This window comes from Schistocerca serialis, chromosome 4 (assembly GCF_023864345.2).
Source record: "Schistocerca serialis cubense isolate TAMUIC-IGC-003099 chromosome 4, iqSchSeri2.2, whole genome shotgun sequence".
Classification (NCBI taxonomy): domain Eukaryota; kingdom Metazoa; phylum Arthropoda; class Insecta; order Orthoptera; family Acrididae; genus Schistocerca; species Schistocerca serialis.
This window is the reverse complement of record NC_064641.1, coordinates 628,631,436-628,650,108: the sequence shown is the minus strand read 5'-3', so window position 1 is coordinate 628,650,108 and position 18,673 is coordinate 628,631,436. Positions and strand designations below refer to the sequence as shown.

Sequence of the window (18,673 nt, the reverse complement as noted above, 5' to 3'; positions counted from 1 at the left end):
TCTGGTATCCCTCCTCCTCCCTGTCTCATTCTTCTGCTGTACCCCGCCACCCATCACACCTGCCTAGATCACTATTCACCACAGTGAGACCTTAACACTACGATACGAGGGTGGTCATTGGATGTCGTTGACTTGTTTACTTATGAATGTGTGTGTGTATGTGTGTTTGTTTCTTTGACACTAAAAATAAACATGTACAATTGCTTTGTGATCAAAAATGTATTTATTAAGACATTTTATCATTACATACAAACTGCTTAAAATCATAACAGGTAGGATTCAGATATGTCAATGACTACATCAAAAAATTTTTTTTTTTGTTCTGGATACGCATATCAGATTACAAACTTTCAGAAGTCTATCAATGCAAGAAATGAGATTAATTGCTTTGAGTTACAGTATGCACTGCTAAGCACTTTTGATGGATGATAATTTGTTTTTGATAAAAGGTCCACTCACTGCAACAAATGATGCGGTCAAATTAGGTTGCTACTTTAGATTTACATATAAGCCTCCAAATATTCAACTTTTTCCCTGCAACTGAATTTTTGGAGATTTATACACCAGTGAGAGTATCATGTCATCACACTAAATTACCTGAACAATTCCAAGACAATAATACACATTCACTAGACATTCAACCATTTGTTTTGCAAAGAAAAGGTTTCAGTCGAAGGTGGCATAATTACATGGCCATAGTTAGTTATAAAATTTTCAAACAGCTCCTTCTGCAAATACATATAATTACCCACACAACTTTCCTTACTTTGTTGCAATTAACAGCCATGAAAAATACATGACAACATCAACATGACAGATCTATACAGCATCAGTCATTCTGCGATACAGTGAAGCATGAAACCAAACAGACTACTTCGTTTCTTAGCATTTACAGTTCACCTTCTCTCTCATTTTCAGCTAAAGCAAGAGGAAGGCATATATTATGAAAAAACAGTATTCACTAGACAAAGAAATTATTAGTCAGTCAGTTCTGCATGTCTACTTACTGTTTTATTTATACGATACATTGTGATCTGTTTTGACAGTTACTTAGACAATGCTTACAAAATGTAAATACTTAACAAGGAATGTATACCATCTAGTAAATAAATCACAAATATGTACATGTATGTCGTAACAGCTACAGCTGTGTTAATACTGGAACAATAATTAAGCGTGAAGATCAAGTGTCCTATGGTGATGGGATTATATGAAAGCTGTGGCATATGGTAACGATGTTGTACAATATAATCAAGATACATAAAAATATGCCACTGGATTCAAATTTTATGACATTCACCAGAAATTTAATTCCCATTAGCCTTTACAAGTTATGTCCATTTGAAAGGAACATCTAAGGACTCAGGATGAGAAGCCGACATATTACTGATGATTAAAGAGATAAAATTCCAGCCTTTGACAGAACTTTGTGGAAAAGAATTTGGTCCATTCCACTGCACACACATGCAGATTTTGCACCTAAATACAGTAGAATGCTCATCTATTACTTCTCCGTGATGTTCTCAGTTGTTTCTCCAACTCAAATTGCCTAATATCAGTCCTCTGCAGGAAATCCAGTTTGTCAAGGTACCTGGAAACATAACATTTTAATTGTCAATCATAAATCAATATACTGAATGCGAAAATAAAAAATATAATTCATGTAACTTTCATCACTGTGCAATGATGTACCCATATAAGTTCAAACCTTTGACATGATACATAAACCATCAGAACTCAACAATGTAATGCAGAACAAAGCCAAGCAAAACAGAAAATGCAATAATATCTTAAGTGTTGAAGCCTCTTGGACTATGTGCAAGTCAATATAGAAAGGTTGATCAGTGAAATGGCAGTGAATAGCTTTCTGTTATGTTTTGAAACTGGGTTCATGTTAGTACACTTTAAAATCAGTTGATGACAATCAAGACTACAAGATTTGTAAATAAAGTAAAACACTGAAACTGAACTTTATTAGCCTGCATATGTATTCAAATTGCTACATCGTATCATCATGAACACAAATTACCAAAGGAAAGTCAACCAGAGTTTTTTTATCCTTTACAATCAAATGCTGAACTTCAGACTGAACCACACAACTACATTTTAATGGGGAATTTTTGTCTTACAATTGTTGCTTTCTACATCACTGAAGACTAAGATAATGAAAAACTAAACTAAAAACTGAAATCTTATAAATAATAGAAGTCAATGCAAATCAAATTAGAATTTGTTAGTGAGGTCTTAGCCTATGTTGTACTCACCCATCACGACCACGATTGTGCGTTTGAAGTTCTTCTTCAATACCTTCAGCTTTCTTAAAACGATCCCAATCAAGCTTGGACTTCTCAAGAGTTCCCAATTTCTGTTTCTTGTTACCTATCATGCCCAGCACTGAGGACAATCCACCTCTTGCCTTTCCTTGGCCTCTTCCAGCTGCAGGCGCGGGAGAGAGAGATGTTGAATGAGGCTTTGTAGCTGCTGTTTTTGCTTCTACAGAATCAACTGGAACCTCCTTTGTAACCCTGTACACAGTTTTTTGGGGCAATAAATTGCCAGTTCCAGCATGTCAACTTCAACAGACAATATAACAGCACCAATTATCATATATTAAGAGTATAATTTATCATTTTATGCAAATATTTTAAAATCTTCAGTTGTCTTGTGTAATCTTCAAAAAACCCAAAAACTTCCAAAACAGGAAAAGAAGTGAAATGTTGACCATTACAATAACAGTGAACCATGAACTGATGAAGTATTTCAAAACAAGTCACAAAATAAAGTACCATTAGCAGTAATCATAACAAATAATTTTGTATAACTATAAAACACATATTTAAGTTTTGAAGCTAACAACGTGTAGCATCTTTTGCTGTTTTAATTTTATTATTGATCATATTAAACACTCCCTCCTCACCCCTTCTATCCATGTCACATAGTCCTACATCGTCACTCGGTAATTATGAGACAAGATAAGCAAACAGTATCTTTTGACAGCTCAGATGCTTGGGGGGGACGGCCATTAGCCATGCTTGGAAAGCTCAGTCGGCAAAGCACTTGCTTGTGAAAGGCAAAGATCTGATGTCTGAGTCCCAGTCCAACACACAGGTTTAATCTACCACAAAGTTTCACATCAAGTATATTTAAAAGGCAATACATAGCATCACTTTACTTTATCCACTGCGCGTTTTTTCCCCTCCAAGCATCAAATAATTGTACTTTTTCTCCTTAGGGTTGACTTTGTCACTATTAGAGGTTTTTTTTAAGGAAAATGGTTTCATCTATTTGTCTTCTTGTTTGTATGTTGACTATGTTTTTTCTTTATCTGGTATCGTAAAACCAAAATAATTTTCAGTTTTCAGATATTTAGCATCTTTGGTGTAAGAACACTTATACTAAAATATTCAAGTCTTCATACAGCCTGTGCAATGTGTGATGAAAATAGTGCAAAAAGTACCATTAAGGTTAAGACAACAAAGCACAAAATCCACTACTACAGCATGAGTGAGTGATGCAAGAATAAATTAAAACTTCCAATACTAGCAGACCACTCTACCCCCACTACCATTTTCTTCTTGGGAATCCTCCACGACATTCCACTCTTTCCCATTCCATCTTGTTAACCATCTGTGCTAATGCCATGACATTCCATTCTGCCCCATTTCATCTTGTTAACCATCTGTGCTAATGCATTGTGGAACGTTTTGATATTCCATTCTGTTATGTGAATTGTGAATCAGCCTTTAATCTCCCAGGATGTTTTAAAACGATTTACACTTTGCCACAGAGTAAAAGATTCATTCTGAGGCAATTAAAAATTATTGTTCTTCAAGTAAACTAAGGGAGATTCTTCAAATTCATTGTATATGTAAGTTGTAGCATATATATCATAACATTTTATTTTTAAAATCTGAAATCTGCTTACTTTAACTTACTTTACTTCTTCTCCAGCAAACTCATACACTTTTGTTATGGTCACTTTATTCTCTCTCTCTCTATTTTCCTCTTGCTTCATAACAGTTGCTTCTCTATCAGACTTGCCATTTGGAAGAGAAGCATCATTCTTGTTTTTGGAAACTGACCCTGTATCTTTAAGGAAATCTGTAAATGAAAAACAAGAACTTAACACTTTCTTGTTTATAATATCAAACACAATATAAATCTGCATGTTCTTATTTTGAAAAATAATGTACATACCAGGAGCTCCTCGTCACAAATTACAACTTAACATTATTAAATGCAAATCATAATAAATATGATGCAAATATAAATGAATGACCTGTGCCACTTCGAAGAAACTTTCAGTACTTAAAAATATGAAGCATACAATTTTTGAGCTTTATATAATTGGAAAACATTAAGTTTGCAGCACCCAAAAATAACAGTAATAAAATATGTTTTTACTGATCGGAATGTAAGCTTCATTTTATTTCCAATACCAAACAAGAATTTTTGTACTGAGGAAATCAGCAATGGTTTAAACATGCAGCAGTACTGACTGGATGAGGATTTCAATTTGTTTCTGGGGCGTATACTAGTGGCAGGCATGGCAGTTATCATTGAGACAACCAGTTTTCAGTTATACTATTATATTTTTTCCACACCACCTTAACCTGATTGTTAAAAACAACTCAAAATAACCAGTTTACGAAATAACCAATATTCAGTCTTTTATTCCTATTATTGCCTGTAATAAATGTGCAAATCTAACAAAGTCTGAAAAATTTTGACTCACTCAGATTCAAGACACACAAAATCAAAATATTAAATAGGCAAATAAAAGCAAACTTAGTCCATCCTCATTCACTGCTTTTCTCAAAAAGTGAAAAATGGTTGACTACTACAAAAAAACTCGCCAGTATTCTGCTACCCATTCAAATTTTTTGAAACTCTACTCAAAAATCATGGTGTAATCAGGTATCATACCACTATTCGGGCATTACAAATAGTTATGCTAAAGGGTGAAAACTAAGACTTAAGAACTCTTATTTTTTATGTTAATTTGTCTGTTTCCGAAGTCTACAAGCAGATAAAAGCATATAATGTAAACGCAGGCAGAAGATCAGCTGCTTTCTATTTTTAGTGTATACTATGAATGAATTATTGTTAAGTTTTTAATTTATTTGTGTTATCATATTTTTCCTTCCTCTTTATTATTTCACAGAAATGGCAGATAAATCCTTGATATTTTAAAGCAAACCAAGCATTGTACTTCACTGTTGTTTCACTCTGAAAAAAAATTTCCCATAGTAGGGTTGTTACCATTCTGCAGTACAAGGGATGTATGGTGATGACAGCAAGAAAATACCGCACAGACCAGTTGGGGGTAAATCTCACACACAGCACATACATGTGTACCTTAAGCCATGACACATGGCCACAGGGACATTACTGTCTCAACAACACTCTACCAGTTCCTATGCTGTGTGTTTGTTGCTCATTTCTGTCAGCACTTTTATTAAAATAGTACTGATTGATATCCCCATTTTCTACAATAGTGCAACTTTTCAAACCAATGCAAATTTTGTGAATAAAAATTACTCCTTTTTAAAAAGGTTTATCCAAAAATAAAAAAAATAGGACTGCTGGGGCTAACTGATATTTCGGTTTTTCTTACTCGGTTATTAACACAAATAAAAAGACATCTGTTCTAAGCGGGACAAAACAAACTAAAAAATATTGGTTATTCATAACTCAAATACTGGCATCGGTTTTAACCTATTGGTTTTTCCCATCTGTAACTGATAAGCAGAATGAAATCCACAGCCAACTGCTAGAAATTTGTTGCTGTGTCATGGAAGCTGGTTTCTGTGTGGCAGCGTACTGAGAAAGTAAGAATGAGGGGTAAATTGCAGATGAGAGGGTTAAGTGGTGGGGGGGGGGGGGGGAGGGGTGAAAGTGGGGGTGGCTCCAAATACAGCACTTGTTCGACATATTCTCAGCAAGCCCACACATCTCCCTATTTCTGTTCACACAACACAAATAGTGTCTGCCACATTGGAAGCATTCACCCACCCGCTAAACACACACACACACACACACACACACACACACACACACACACACACACACACAGTCAAGTCATAGTTAACAAACCTTCCAAAAGGACAACATTCTTTAATAACCAACTTCGTTCCTCACTTGCTTGCAGTTGCTTTCATACTTCGCTTCGCTTGTTTCAGTAGATACCCCACTAAATAACTAGAGTGTGCCTGAAAAATCTGAAATTCTGCATCAACAGAAATGACAAAAAGTAATGTTCAAATCTAGTGCCTCTCAATGTGAGTTCATTTTTAAAAGCACTGTACTTGATTGTTTCAGGAATTTATTGGGCCACTCAGTTGGAAAACTGATTAACCAATACGACATAATACCTACTATTGGATTATTCCATGTCAAATCAACACATGGTCTAAGCGTCACCATCTCAGACTTTCTTGAAATTTGTCACATGTGTCCTGTTGGCATAGACTAGGAAACATGTCAACTCATTTCTGAGTTAAGTGAGCTGAAAAGTTCTCATAAATGGGCCCAAAAACAGCGAACAGCAGTTTTTAGAATTGCTGTAGAAATTTTCCTAACTGAGTGAGCTACATCCTGGGATGATTACCATAGCACAGCATTTTTCATGCTCCTTCCTATGGAATACAACAATATATAGGTTAACATAAAATTATTTTCAAAACAAAATTTAAAATTTTAATTAATTTTTTTTTTTTCAAAAAGCACGTTTTAAAATTTTCAAATTTGCTCCTAGTATTGTTGTAAATTACAGGCCAAATTGTAAATTTGGGATGATTTCTTCATTAGTAATAGAGGGAAACATTCCACGTGGGAAAAATATATCTAAAAACAAAGATGATGTAACTTACCAAACGAAAGCGCTGTGTCTATCAACATGCCAGCGCTTTCGTTTGGTAAGTTACATCATCTTCGACAATAATTCGACTATGTACTCAATTGTTGCAACAATACTTACTGTCAGAGTGAGTGTAGCCCTTCCTGAGTGTACATATTCTGAGTTGATCGTGTGTAATAATTACTTACTTGAGAACTTATTGTTTAGGCCAAATATTTAAAACTTCCGTAAAACACAATGTTATTGGAAGCTAGAAAGTAATTTACAATGAGTCATGAAAATGTAAAAATTACTGGCTAATTTTTAACTTATGATCTTCTATTTCAACATTAAGTGTGTAAAACAAATCACTTTAATATAATAGAGGGAAACATTCCACGTGGGAAAAATATATCCAAAAACAAAGATGATGTGACTTAACAAACGAAAGCGCTGGCAGGTCTATAGACACACAAACAAAGAAACACACAAAACTCAAGCTTTCGCAACAAACTGTTGCCTCATCAGGAAAGAGGGAAGGAGAGGGAAAGGCGAAAGGATGTGGGTTTTAAGGGAGAGCGTAAGGAGTCATTCCAATCCCGGGAGTGGAAAGACTTACCTTAGGGGGAAAAAAAGGACGGGTATACACATATGATATGTGTGGATGGATATGTGTGTGTGTGTGTGTGTGTGTGTGTGTGTGTGTGTGTGTGTGTGTGTGTGTGCGCGCGCGAGTGTATACCCGTCCTTTTTTTCCCCCTAAGGTAAGTCTTTCCGCTCCCGGGATTGGAATGACTCCTTACCCTCTCCCTTAAAACCCACATCCTTTCGCCTTTCCCTCTCCTTCCCTCTTTCCTGATGAGGCAACAGTTTGTTGCGAAAGCTTGAATTTTGTGTGTGTGTGTGTGTGTGTGTGTGTGTGTGTGTGTGTGTGTGTGTGTGTGTCTATCGACCTGCCAACGCTTTCGTTTGGTAAGTCACATCATCTTTGTTTTTAGATATAAACAAATCACTTTGTTAGAGACAGCAGAAAGCTCAGAAATGTCACATCAGGGATGCCTGAATTGTATCCACAAATAGTCAGTGGTCCAAAAATTTGTGATAAAATGTACGAAGGAAATTACTATGTTGAAAATGCACAGTCCATAAGTGACAAAAATGCTGAACCTGAACATTCTCACTCGCAAGCATAATCGCACAGTGACACAGAATTTATGGCTACTTCAGAGGTTGTTCAGTTACTTAATATATCTGTTGAACGGTTGAGTGAATTTCCCATTGTTAAGAGAAAAATGGAATACAAGAAGTATTGCACATTGAAAGTAAGAAAAATTTCCACAACTATGAAATGTAATTTTTTCTCTGGTTCTGCTGAAAATTTGTTACCAGAAAGTGACAGTGATGTTGATAAATGTGAAGCTGTAAAAAATCTGAAAATTAAGTTTTCGAATTGTATGAGTAGAACAAAAAGGATAATGCTTCTAACATATTTAGCAGATAATTGGAGCATTTGAAAGGTTACGCGTGAATTTAACGTGCCAAACTATATTGCAAGGCAGTCAAACAGAATTCTTAAAGAAAAAGGCTTTTCAGAAGGTCCAAATTTAAAACCCGAGAAAAGCTTGCCAACAGAGACAGTGGAAATTGTATGTTCATTTTATGATGATGATGTAGTTAGTAGGACAATGTCAGGTATTAAAGACTATAACAGCTACTGAATCAGATGGATATACATCAAAGATTTGAAAGAGACTCATATTGTGTAAACTTAAAGAAGTGTGCAAAAATTTTAAAGAAAAGTTTTCCAGCTTAAAAATAGATTTCTCTAAATTTGCTGAATTGAGACCTAAAAATTGTAAGTTAGCTGGTCAAATTGGCAAGCTGCAGGTGATGGGCATCACTACTGCAGGGATCTAACAGCCGTCCAGCATGTCCGTGTCTGCTGAGTGGTCCACAATGGTGACCAGCCCAATTACTGCTCACACTGAGGCTGACCCCACACCCATGGCCGAGTGGGAGGTCACCTCAGGGCATGGCAGGTGGCGAAAGACTTCCCAGGCGGCTGCATGTAAGGTCTCCACGATTAGTCTGCTAATCAGGTTCCAGTTTCTAGCAGTTGGTGCCACTGGCCCACAGCCACATGCAGTTGCTTGTCCTGTTTCAGAGAAAATCTCTCCGCCTGCAAGACCCAGGCAATCACAGAAGGTGGGATTATTGGTAACTCCAATGTTATGCATGTTATGGGGGCCCTTACGGACAGGGCTGCCAAGGAGGGGGAGAAAGGCAATGTGCACTTCCGTGTACATACTGGGGGGAGTCATTCCAGATGAGGAACAGCTTCTTCCAGATGCCATGAGGAGCATAAGGTGTAGCCAACTGCGAGTGGTGGCTCACGTCGGGGGCCATTGATGACGATGACGTTTGGTTTGTGGGGCGCTCAAGTGCGCGGTCATCAACGCCTGTACAAAGTCTGAATTTCTTCACAGTTCAATTTGGCCACTGTCACTGATGATGATGAAGACAAAATGATGAGGACAATGCAAACACCAAGTTCCCAGGCAGAGAAAATCCCCAACCCAGTCGGGAATCAAACCTGGGACCCTGGGATCCAGAGATACGAACGTTAGTCACTAGACCACGAGCTGCAGACTCAGTACCAGTGATGTTTGTTGCTTTGTATTGGATAAGATTCTCTATGGTTTCAAACGGCAACAGAAGTGGTAAAGATTGCCAGTCTTGTTTGAAAAATGAAAGCAGAGCTCACCATTTGCAGCATAGTTGACAGGACCGATTGTGGACATCTGGTACAGAGCTGAGCGCGGGGTCTGAATCTGAGGCTCTAACGGGTCTGCGACCGTGTAGGCTGCAGATACCTTGGCTTGCACCATAGGGTCATTGAGTTTCAGGTTCCACTGAATAGGTCAGATAGGTCAGGAGACCACTACACACAGGAGGCAGCTACACAAGTAGCAGGGATCGAGTGGTGCGGACTGGGTGTTTTTTTTTTTTTTTTTTTTTTTTTTTTTTTTTTTTTTTTTTTTTTTTTTTTTTAGGTTAGAGGGTCTCTGAGACTTGCACTCTTTGAGCCCGAAACACAAAAAGGACTTCCGTCTCGAAGGGTGTAGGTTGAACACAGGAAGAACATAGATATGGGAACCACCGGTGAAACAGTTGTAAATTGTCATAGCTGCATTGGGAAACTATCAGAACTCCAAGCACTAACGGAAAGCACTAATGCTCAAATCGTTACAGGCACTGAAAGCTGGCTAAAGTCACAGATAAGATCAGCCAAAATTTTCACGAAGAACCTAACAGTGCTCTGAAAGGATAGGCTAAACAGAGTTGGTGATTTTGTTTTATTGCTGTTATAAGCAAGTAGATAGTTCCTGTTAGTTAGTATTGGCATTATGGCAACTGGAACAGAATAATAACTGGACCTTTTACAGAGCTCCCATTTCAAATCATACATTTGCTGAAAGGTTCAAAGTAAACCTGAGTTTAATTTCAAACGCATACCTCAATCATACAAATAAAGTTGATGGTGACTACTTCACCCTCGATATGTTGGCAAAAATCCATGTTTAAACCTGAATGTACATATAAAACATCATCCAAAATCGTGCTAAATGCATTCTCTGAAAATCATTTTGAGCAGTTAGTTCATGAGCCCATGGTAATAGTAAACAGTGGTGAAAACATACTTGATCTCTTAGTAACAAACAATTCTGAGCTAATAACGAGCATCAAAATGGATACAGGGATTGGTAAACACAGGGTTGTCATAGCGAGACTGGATATTTTAACCTCAAATCCTCCAAAAATAAACAAAAACTATACCTATTCAAAAAAGCAGATAATAATTAACTTGACACCTTCCTGAGAGAAAATCTTCACTCTTCCAAATTAACAATGTAAGGGAAGACCAGATGTGGCTTGAATTTAGAGAAATAGTATCAATAGCAACAGATATTTATACCAAATAAATTAACAAATGACACAGCTGACCCCCGTGGTACACAGAACAGGTCACAACACTGTTGCACAAAGAATGAAAAAAGCACACCATATTCAAAGAAATGCAAAATCCCCAAGATTTGTGATCTTTTACAGAAGCCCGAAATTTAGCGCAGGTTTGAAGGCGAGATGCTTATAACAGTTTCCATAATGAAACGTTTACCTCTAAACCTGGCAGAAAATCCAAAGAGATTCTGATCGTATGTAAAGTATGTTAGCGGGAAGACACAATAAATGCCTTCTCCGCATGACAGCAGTGGAAATACTATCAACAACAGTGCAGCCAAAGCAGAATTACTGAACACGGTTTTCCGAAATTCCTTCACCGCGGAAGAGTAAGCAAATATTCCAGAATTCAAATCAAGAACAGCTGGCAACATGGATAACTTAGAAGTAGTGAAGTAACTTAAATCACTTGATAAAAGCAAGTCTTCCAATCCAGACTGTACACTGACTAGGTTCCTTTCAGAGTATGCTGATACAATAGCTCCATACTCAACAGCCATATACAAGGTGTTACAAAAAGGTACGGCCAAACTTTCAGGAAACATTCCTCACACACAAATAAAGAAAAGATGTTATGTGGACATGTGTCCGGAAACGCTTAAATTCCAAGTTATAGCTCATATTACTTCCATGTTAGAGCTCATATTAGTTTCGTCAGTATGTACTGTACTTCCTTGATTCACCGCCAGTTGGCCCAATTGAAGGAAGGTAATGTTGACTTCGATGCTTGTGTTGACATGCGACTCATTGCTCTACAGTACTAGCATCAAGCACATCAGTACGTACCATCATCAGGTTAGTGTTCATCACAAACGTGGTTTTGCAGTCAGTGCAATGTTTACAAATGCGGAGTTGGCAGATGCCCATTTGATGTATGGATTAGCAAGGGGCAACAGCCATGGTGCGGTACGTTTGTATCGAGACAGATTTCCAGAATGAAGGTGTCCTGACAGGAAGATGTTCGAAGCAATTTATCGGCATCTTAGGGAGCTCGGGTTCATTCCAGCCTATGACTCGTGACTGAGGAAGACCTAGAACGACGAGGACACCTGCAATGGACGAGGCAATTCTTCGTGCAGTTGATGATAACCCTAATGTCAGCGTCAGAGAAGTTGCTGCTGTACAAGGTAACGTTGACCACGTTACTGTATGGAAAGTGCTACGGGAGAACCAGTTGTTTCTGTACCATGTACAGCGTGTGCAGGCACTATCAGCAGCTGATTGGCCTCCATGGGTACACTTCTGCGAATGGTTCATCCAACAATGTGTCAATCCTCATTTCAGTGCAAATGTTCTCTTTACAGATGAGGCTTCATTCCAACGTGATCAAACTGTAAATTTTCACAATCAACATGTGTGGGCTGACGAGAATCAGCACGCAATTGTGCAATCACGTCATCAACACAGATTTTCTGTGAACGTTTGGGCAGGTGTCTTGATTGGGCCCCATGTTCTTCCACCTACGCTCAATGGAGCACGTCATCATGATTTCAAACGGGATGCTCTACCTGTGCTGCTAGAACATGTGCCTTTACAAGTACGACACAACATGTGGTTCATGCACGATGGAGCTCCTGCACATTTCAGTTGAAGTGTTCGTACGCTTCTCATCAACAGATTCGGTGACCGATGGATTGGTAGAGGTGGACCAATTCCATGGCCTCCACGCTCTCCTGACCTCAACCCTCTTGACTTTCATTTATGGGGGCATTTGAAAGCTCTTGTCTATGCAACCCCGGTACCAAATGTAGAGACTCTTCGTGCTCGTATTGTGGACGGCTGTGATACAATACGTCATTCTCCAGGGCTGCATCAGCGAATCAGGGATTCCATGCAACAGAGGGTGGATGCATGTATCCCCACTAACGGAGGACATTTTGAACATTTCCTGTAACAAAGTGTTTGAAGTCACACTGGTACGTTCTGTTGCTGTGTGTTTCCATTCCACGATTAATGTGATTTGAAGAGAAGTAATAAAATGAGCGCTAACATGGAAACGCATAAAATATTTTCTTTCTTTGCGTGTGAGGAATGTTTCCTGAAAGTTTGGCAGTACCTTTTTGTAACACCCTGTATAGCTGCTCGCTTGACAAAAGATCTGTATCCAAACATTGGGAAGTTGCACAAATCACACCAATATTCAATAAAAGTAGTAGGAGTAATCCACTAAATTACAGGCCCTTATCATCAACGATGATATGCAGCAGGATTCTGGAGCATATTTTGTGGTCAAACATTATGAATTACCACGACGAATACAGTCTATTGACACACAGTCAACATAGATTTAGGAAACATTGTTCTTATGAAACAACTAGTTCTTTACACATACGAAGTATTGGATGCTACTGACAAGGGATTTCAAACTGATTATGTATTTTTAGATTTCCAGAAGGCTTTGACACTGTACCATTCAAGCAGCTTGTAGTGAAATTGCATGCTTATTCCAATTGTCTCCGTTATGGGACTGGATTCATGATTTCCTGTCAGAGAGGTCACAGTTCATAATAACTGAAAGTCACTGAATAAAACAAACGATTTCTGGCATTCCCCATGGAAGGGTTATAGGCCCCCTTCTGTTTCTTAAAAGTAAAGTTGTCACAAGATCAAAACAAATTGCAGAATGATTTAGAAAAGATATCTGTATGTGTTCTCTGAGTCTTTCGCAGCGGCATGACTGGATAAAATCATCTTTGTTTGAAAGCCACATCAATTCCAATGAAATTCTCAAGTTTTCGATAGCTAGCTCCACCATCGTCGTGCTGGGACTGGCACTACTTCCTGCTTATATATTTACGATTACCGCCACTGGCATCAACCAAAGAGGGCTGTAACGATGCGTGCGCGGAAGGCATGTTGAGCAGCTCATAGCAGCAAGCCCGCTGCGGGACCAAGTGACATCTGGTGGCACAAGGGGCCAGCACCATGTCTGAAACTGCAGACTCCACCTCCCTACAAGTGTTAAGCGTCCGCCATTGCTTCCTTTTGACATCCAAAGCCCACCCCCACTCCCTACTTGGTGCGTAGCCCTTGTCTCTGTTGAAATTGTTGCGGTTCGTTCTAATCTCAGCCACCTCTTTTATAACTAAGTCCCAGTATGTTGGCGCATGAGCCATGACTCTTGTGTTCTCAAACTGTATTTTCTGTCAGTTTTCAAGACAATGCTCAACTATGGCTGAATTGTTGAGCTCCCTTTGCTTAATATGTTTCTTGTGTTTGGCGCAATGCTCCGCAACTGTGCAAACTGTCTGGCCTATGTAGATGCTGCTGCACTTGCAAGAGACACTATACACACCAAGCACACAAAGAGCTATGTCGTATTCAACAAGGCGCAATATTCTCATATCTTGGGATCTTGGAGGCGGGCCATAACACTGGTCTCAATCCATGTCTCTGCAGTAGATGTCCTTAACTTGCTGTTCATTGCCCCACAGTATGGCAGGGAGCTGCTGGCTTGGCATCATCTGCCGATTCATAAGGTGTCCTTCCTCGGTGACACCTGAAAGCATTTGCAATTTCTCTTTTGCTGTAGACTTTCTCCCTGAACATGTGCCTCAAGTGCTGTAATTCAACCTGTAGGTGGTCATCGTCTGAAATAACTTCAGCCCTACGTACTAATGTGTTCCGGACTGCTTTCTTGTGTACAGGGTGGTGAAAACTACCTGCATTCAAATACCGATCAGTGTGCCTTGGTTTCCTGTACACTGAATGACCAAGCTGGCCTCCTGCCCACTCAACTAAAACGTCTAAGAACAGTAGCTTGGCTTCCTTCTTCATCTCAACGCTAAATTTAATGTTGGGCTGTACACCATTTATGTGCGCCACCTGTATATTTTCACCGTAAGGACATATCAGGAAGGTGTCGTCGACGTACCTACAGAAGCAAGACAGATGCAACACTGCCGAGTTCAAATCCTAATCCTCAAAGTGCTCCATGTAGAAATTTGTGACTGCAGGAGACACTGGAGCCCATTGCTGTGCCTTCCGCCATTTCATAACATTCATCGCAGTAGAAGTAGTATGTTGTTTTTAGAACTTCACGGAACAACTTGACTATTTCAGGTGGAAACTGTTAGGCCAAAAAATCCAGCATGTCTTGTAGTACTGGCACTCTCGTAAAAAGTGACACCATGTCCAGACAAACCATTACATCATTTCGACCATTTTCATTTCTTGAGCGTTTCAACAAAGGTTTGTGAATTTACAACATGGTGTTCACATGACCCAGTTTTGGGACTAATAATCCTGCAAGATATTTTGCCACTCTTTAGATGGGCGAGCTGACTGCAGTAGCAATTGGCTTAAGAACAACATGTTCCTTACTCATCTTTGGCAATCCATAATGCCTGGAAGGTCTGGCGGTGTGAGGCATTAATTTCTTCACCACTTCATTTGTAAACCAGATTCCTGTAATAACTTCCCTATCCTCTTGACTATGGTATTTGTAGGATCACAACTAAGCTGGCATGCATCGTCACATATAAATTTAGCACCTTCATATGGTAGTCTTCAGTGTTCAGAACCATGGTGGCATTTCCTTTGTCGGCTGGCAAGACAACCAAGCCCTCTTTGTCACGCAACAAGCGCAGGCCATAGCGTTCCTCCAGGCTAATATTTGATTTTGGTGGCTTAGATTTCAACAGAGGATGGTTGGCAGTAAAGTCTGACATCCTCAGATGCATCACGAGAGAGTTGCTGAATGCACTGCTATATGCCACTAATAATCTCCAAAACTGGCAGACGTCACAGGACTGGTGAAAAATTAAGGCCTTTAGTCAGCGTTGCCACAGAGCTGTCGTCCAGTTTGGTTTTGGAGAGATTAACAACTGTTCTGTAGGCCTTATAATTCTCCACTTCAGTTCTTCCACGAGTTAAGTGGTCAAACTTGTTACACTGCTTAGATGTTGCCACGAATGGCGACAAAGTTGATGACAATAAAACAGGTTTCTGGCATTAAAATCCAGCTCATACCTTGTCTGCCATATCCGCTGTCTCACTATAGCATGACTTGTCCTCTTCAAAATTGTGTCCACCGCAGCAGTTCGGATGTGGTGCTTCACTACAGCAAATCGAGGAATTACCTCCTTGTCCTAGCAGCATCACAAAAATGCTAAAGAACTCAGCAGATGTGATTTCTTTTTGCACAGTTTTCCAGCAATTTCACACTGCACATTATGTCCTCATCATAGAGGAAAGTTATTTCCTCTGGGTCTTTCACAGCAGTGTGACGGAATAAAATCTTCTCGGTTTTCAAGCAGCATCAATTCCAATAATATTTCTGAATAGTTTTACTCCTGATGAAGATGGCAGAGCTAGCCATCGAAAGCCCGAGAATTTTACTGGAGAACTTCTAACGTTCTTCATGATGGAGAGAGAGAGAGAGAGAGAGAGAGAGAGAGAGAGAGAGAGAGAGAGAGAGAGAGAGAGAGAGAGAGAGAGAGAGAGAGAGTGTGTGTGTGTGTGTGTGTGTGTGTGTGTGTGTGTGTGAGCGCGCGCGCGCTCGCATACTTCCCACTTTTCTTATACGAGTCAACTTACTTGGTGTATACAGCCAATCTTCCTCTCTGGATAGCTGGCTTCTGGTATCTCTACAAACTACTTCTTCGAAGAATGATGCAAGTTACAGGAACCTTAAAGATTCTCTCACCACTTGCGAAATAATTCGGTACTCAAAGAATACTTTTCAATAACTACTGGTATATTTGAGCTTCGTAAGAACAAAATTCACACTTCACACACAAACATTTAACTTCTCGTAAGTAACTCTTATCATCTCACATTAGAAAAGAGTTGGCTTAACAACCATGTCTCTACTGCAAACATATCGTAAAATATGTCTTGCCTCCAGGAAGTCCAAGATAAGAGTTTATTCACAATTCAGAATCTCAATTATTCTTTTGCCACTAACAATAATCACAATTACAAACAGCACAGAATAACTCAGAAGTTCCTTGGTTCCTCCGTGTGCTTTCACTACGACTTCCATGGATTGCCCGACAGCACTTATCAGTGCCGTTCAAATGCCGTGTCGACCTTTTGCTCGTGACTATTTCACATCCGCACACACAGAGAGGTGACGTGCAGTAGATAGGGTTCCTTTCTCCCACTCACATCTAAAATATCGTGTGTTTGAGAAGGTGGAGGGCCGGAGTGGTTCTAGAATTTATGCGGAAATTTTCGAAACACTACAAATTTTATTGGAATTGACATGGCTTGAAAACAGAGAAGATATTATCCATATCTGTATGGTGTGAAAACTGTCAGTTGACCCTAAATAATATAAAGTGTGAGGTCATTCACACGAGTGTTAAAAGGAATCTGTTAAACAGTCAAATCTCGAGTCCGTAAATTCAACAAAATACCTAGAAATTATAATTACAAACAACTTAAATTGAAAGAAAATACAGAAAATGTAGTGGGGAAGGCACACCAAAGGCTATGTTTAATTGCCAGAACACTTTGCAAATGTAACAGGTCTACTAAAGAGACTGCCTACACTACACTTGTCCATTCTCTTTTGGAGTACTGCAGTGTTGTTTGGGATCCTTACCAGACAGGATTAACAGGGTACATCATCAGGAAAGTTCAGAGATGAGCAGTACATTTTGTATTATTGCGAAATAGGGAAGAGAGTGTCACTGACATGATACACGATTTGCAGTGGACATAATTAAAACAAAGGCGTTTTTTGTTGTGGCGGAATCTTCTCACAAAATTTAAATCATCAACTTCCTCCTCCAAATGCGATAATATTTTTTTGTTGCTTACCTACATAGGGAGAAACGATCAGCATAATAAAATAAGGGAAATCAGAGCTCGCACGTAAAGATATAGGTATTTGTTTTTTTCTGCATGCTGTTCAAGATTAGAATAATAGAGAATTATTGTAAAGGTGGTTCAATGAACACACTGCCAGGCACTGAAGTGTGATTTGCAGGGTGTCCATGTAGATGTCTATACAGACGTGGAACTAATGACAGAAAATACTAAACTGAAAATTATTACAAAAGATAAAATTCAAAATTACAAGCAATGCCCCACAAAAGTGCTTTGTAACCTATTGATTGCAACATGTGGAAATGTGCTTACTGTCCTGGCGAAACTGAGATACATAAAATTTTGGCGAAAATTCAACTGAAAAGTACAATTTCATCAGTGGGTTTAAGTTGACTGTTGTAATCTAGAGACTTTGGAGAAATATTCAGAAGAGTTTATTGACTTATTCTGCAGAAAGTTGGCTCTTTGGTTCAGCACGACTTCATTGCCAAGCAGCAGGGATATTTTCTTAACTGCGCAAAAGACATCCTGAAGGAATTGGAACTTGTCATGTATGATTTTTCTGAAAATTACAGCACAGTTCTACAAGATGAAGCTCAGAGTTATCACTGGACAAACCAACTCTTTGTTATATCTTTCAAAGAAGAAGACAAAGTTGAACATCTTAGTTATGTAATTGTTTCTGATTCATCATACCACAACAGAGTTGCTGTATACACTTTTCAAAAAACTCTAACTTTTCTGATGGCCACATTTAAAAACCTTTCAAAAAAACTTATTCTACTTTTCAGATGGGCCTGCTGCCCAATACAAAATAATAAAAAAGAACTTCTTAACCTCTTGTTTCCACGAGGAAGATTTTGAAGTGAAAGCAGAGTGGCACTTTTTTTCCACAGTACATGCCAAAGGGGTTTGTGACGGGTTGGAGGATCTGTAAAGAGATTGGCAGCTCGCGCCAGTTTGCAAAGACCCTATGGAAACCAAATACAAACCCCACTGCAACTTTTCAAATGGGCTGTAAAAAACATTATCAATGTA

The 18,673-nt window shown here is 38.9% G+C and overlaps 1 protein-coding gene across 4 annotated transcripts in view; it reads right to left on the bottom strand.

The window, feature by feature from the left end:
• Window positions 1-204: 204 nt before the first annotated feature.
• Window positions 205-18,673, bottom strand: part of LOC126475454 (craniofacial development protein 1) — a 59,235-nt gene continuing 40,766 nt past the window's right edge. For all 4 annotated transcript variants that reach the window (XM_050103329.1, XM_050103330.1, XM_050103332.1 and 1 more), the window contains 3 exons: window positions 3,936-4,101; window positions 2,265-2,525; window positions 205-1,591 (listed from right to left, as the gene is read on the bottom strand). In XM_050103329.1, coding sequence (XP_049959286.1) covers window positions 1,498-1,591; window positions 2,265-2,525; window positions 3,936-4,101 — 521 coding nt within the window. In that variant the 3' untranslated portion in view covers window positions 205-1,497. The remainder of the gene's footprint in view (window positions 1,592-2,264; window positions 2,526-3,935; window positions 4,102-18,673) is intronic.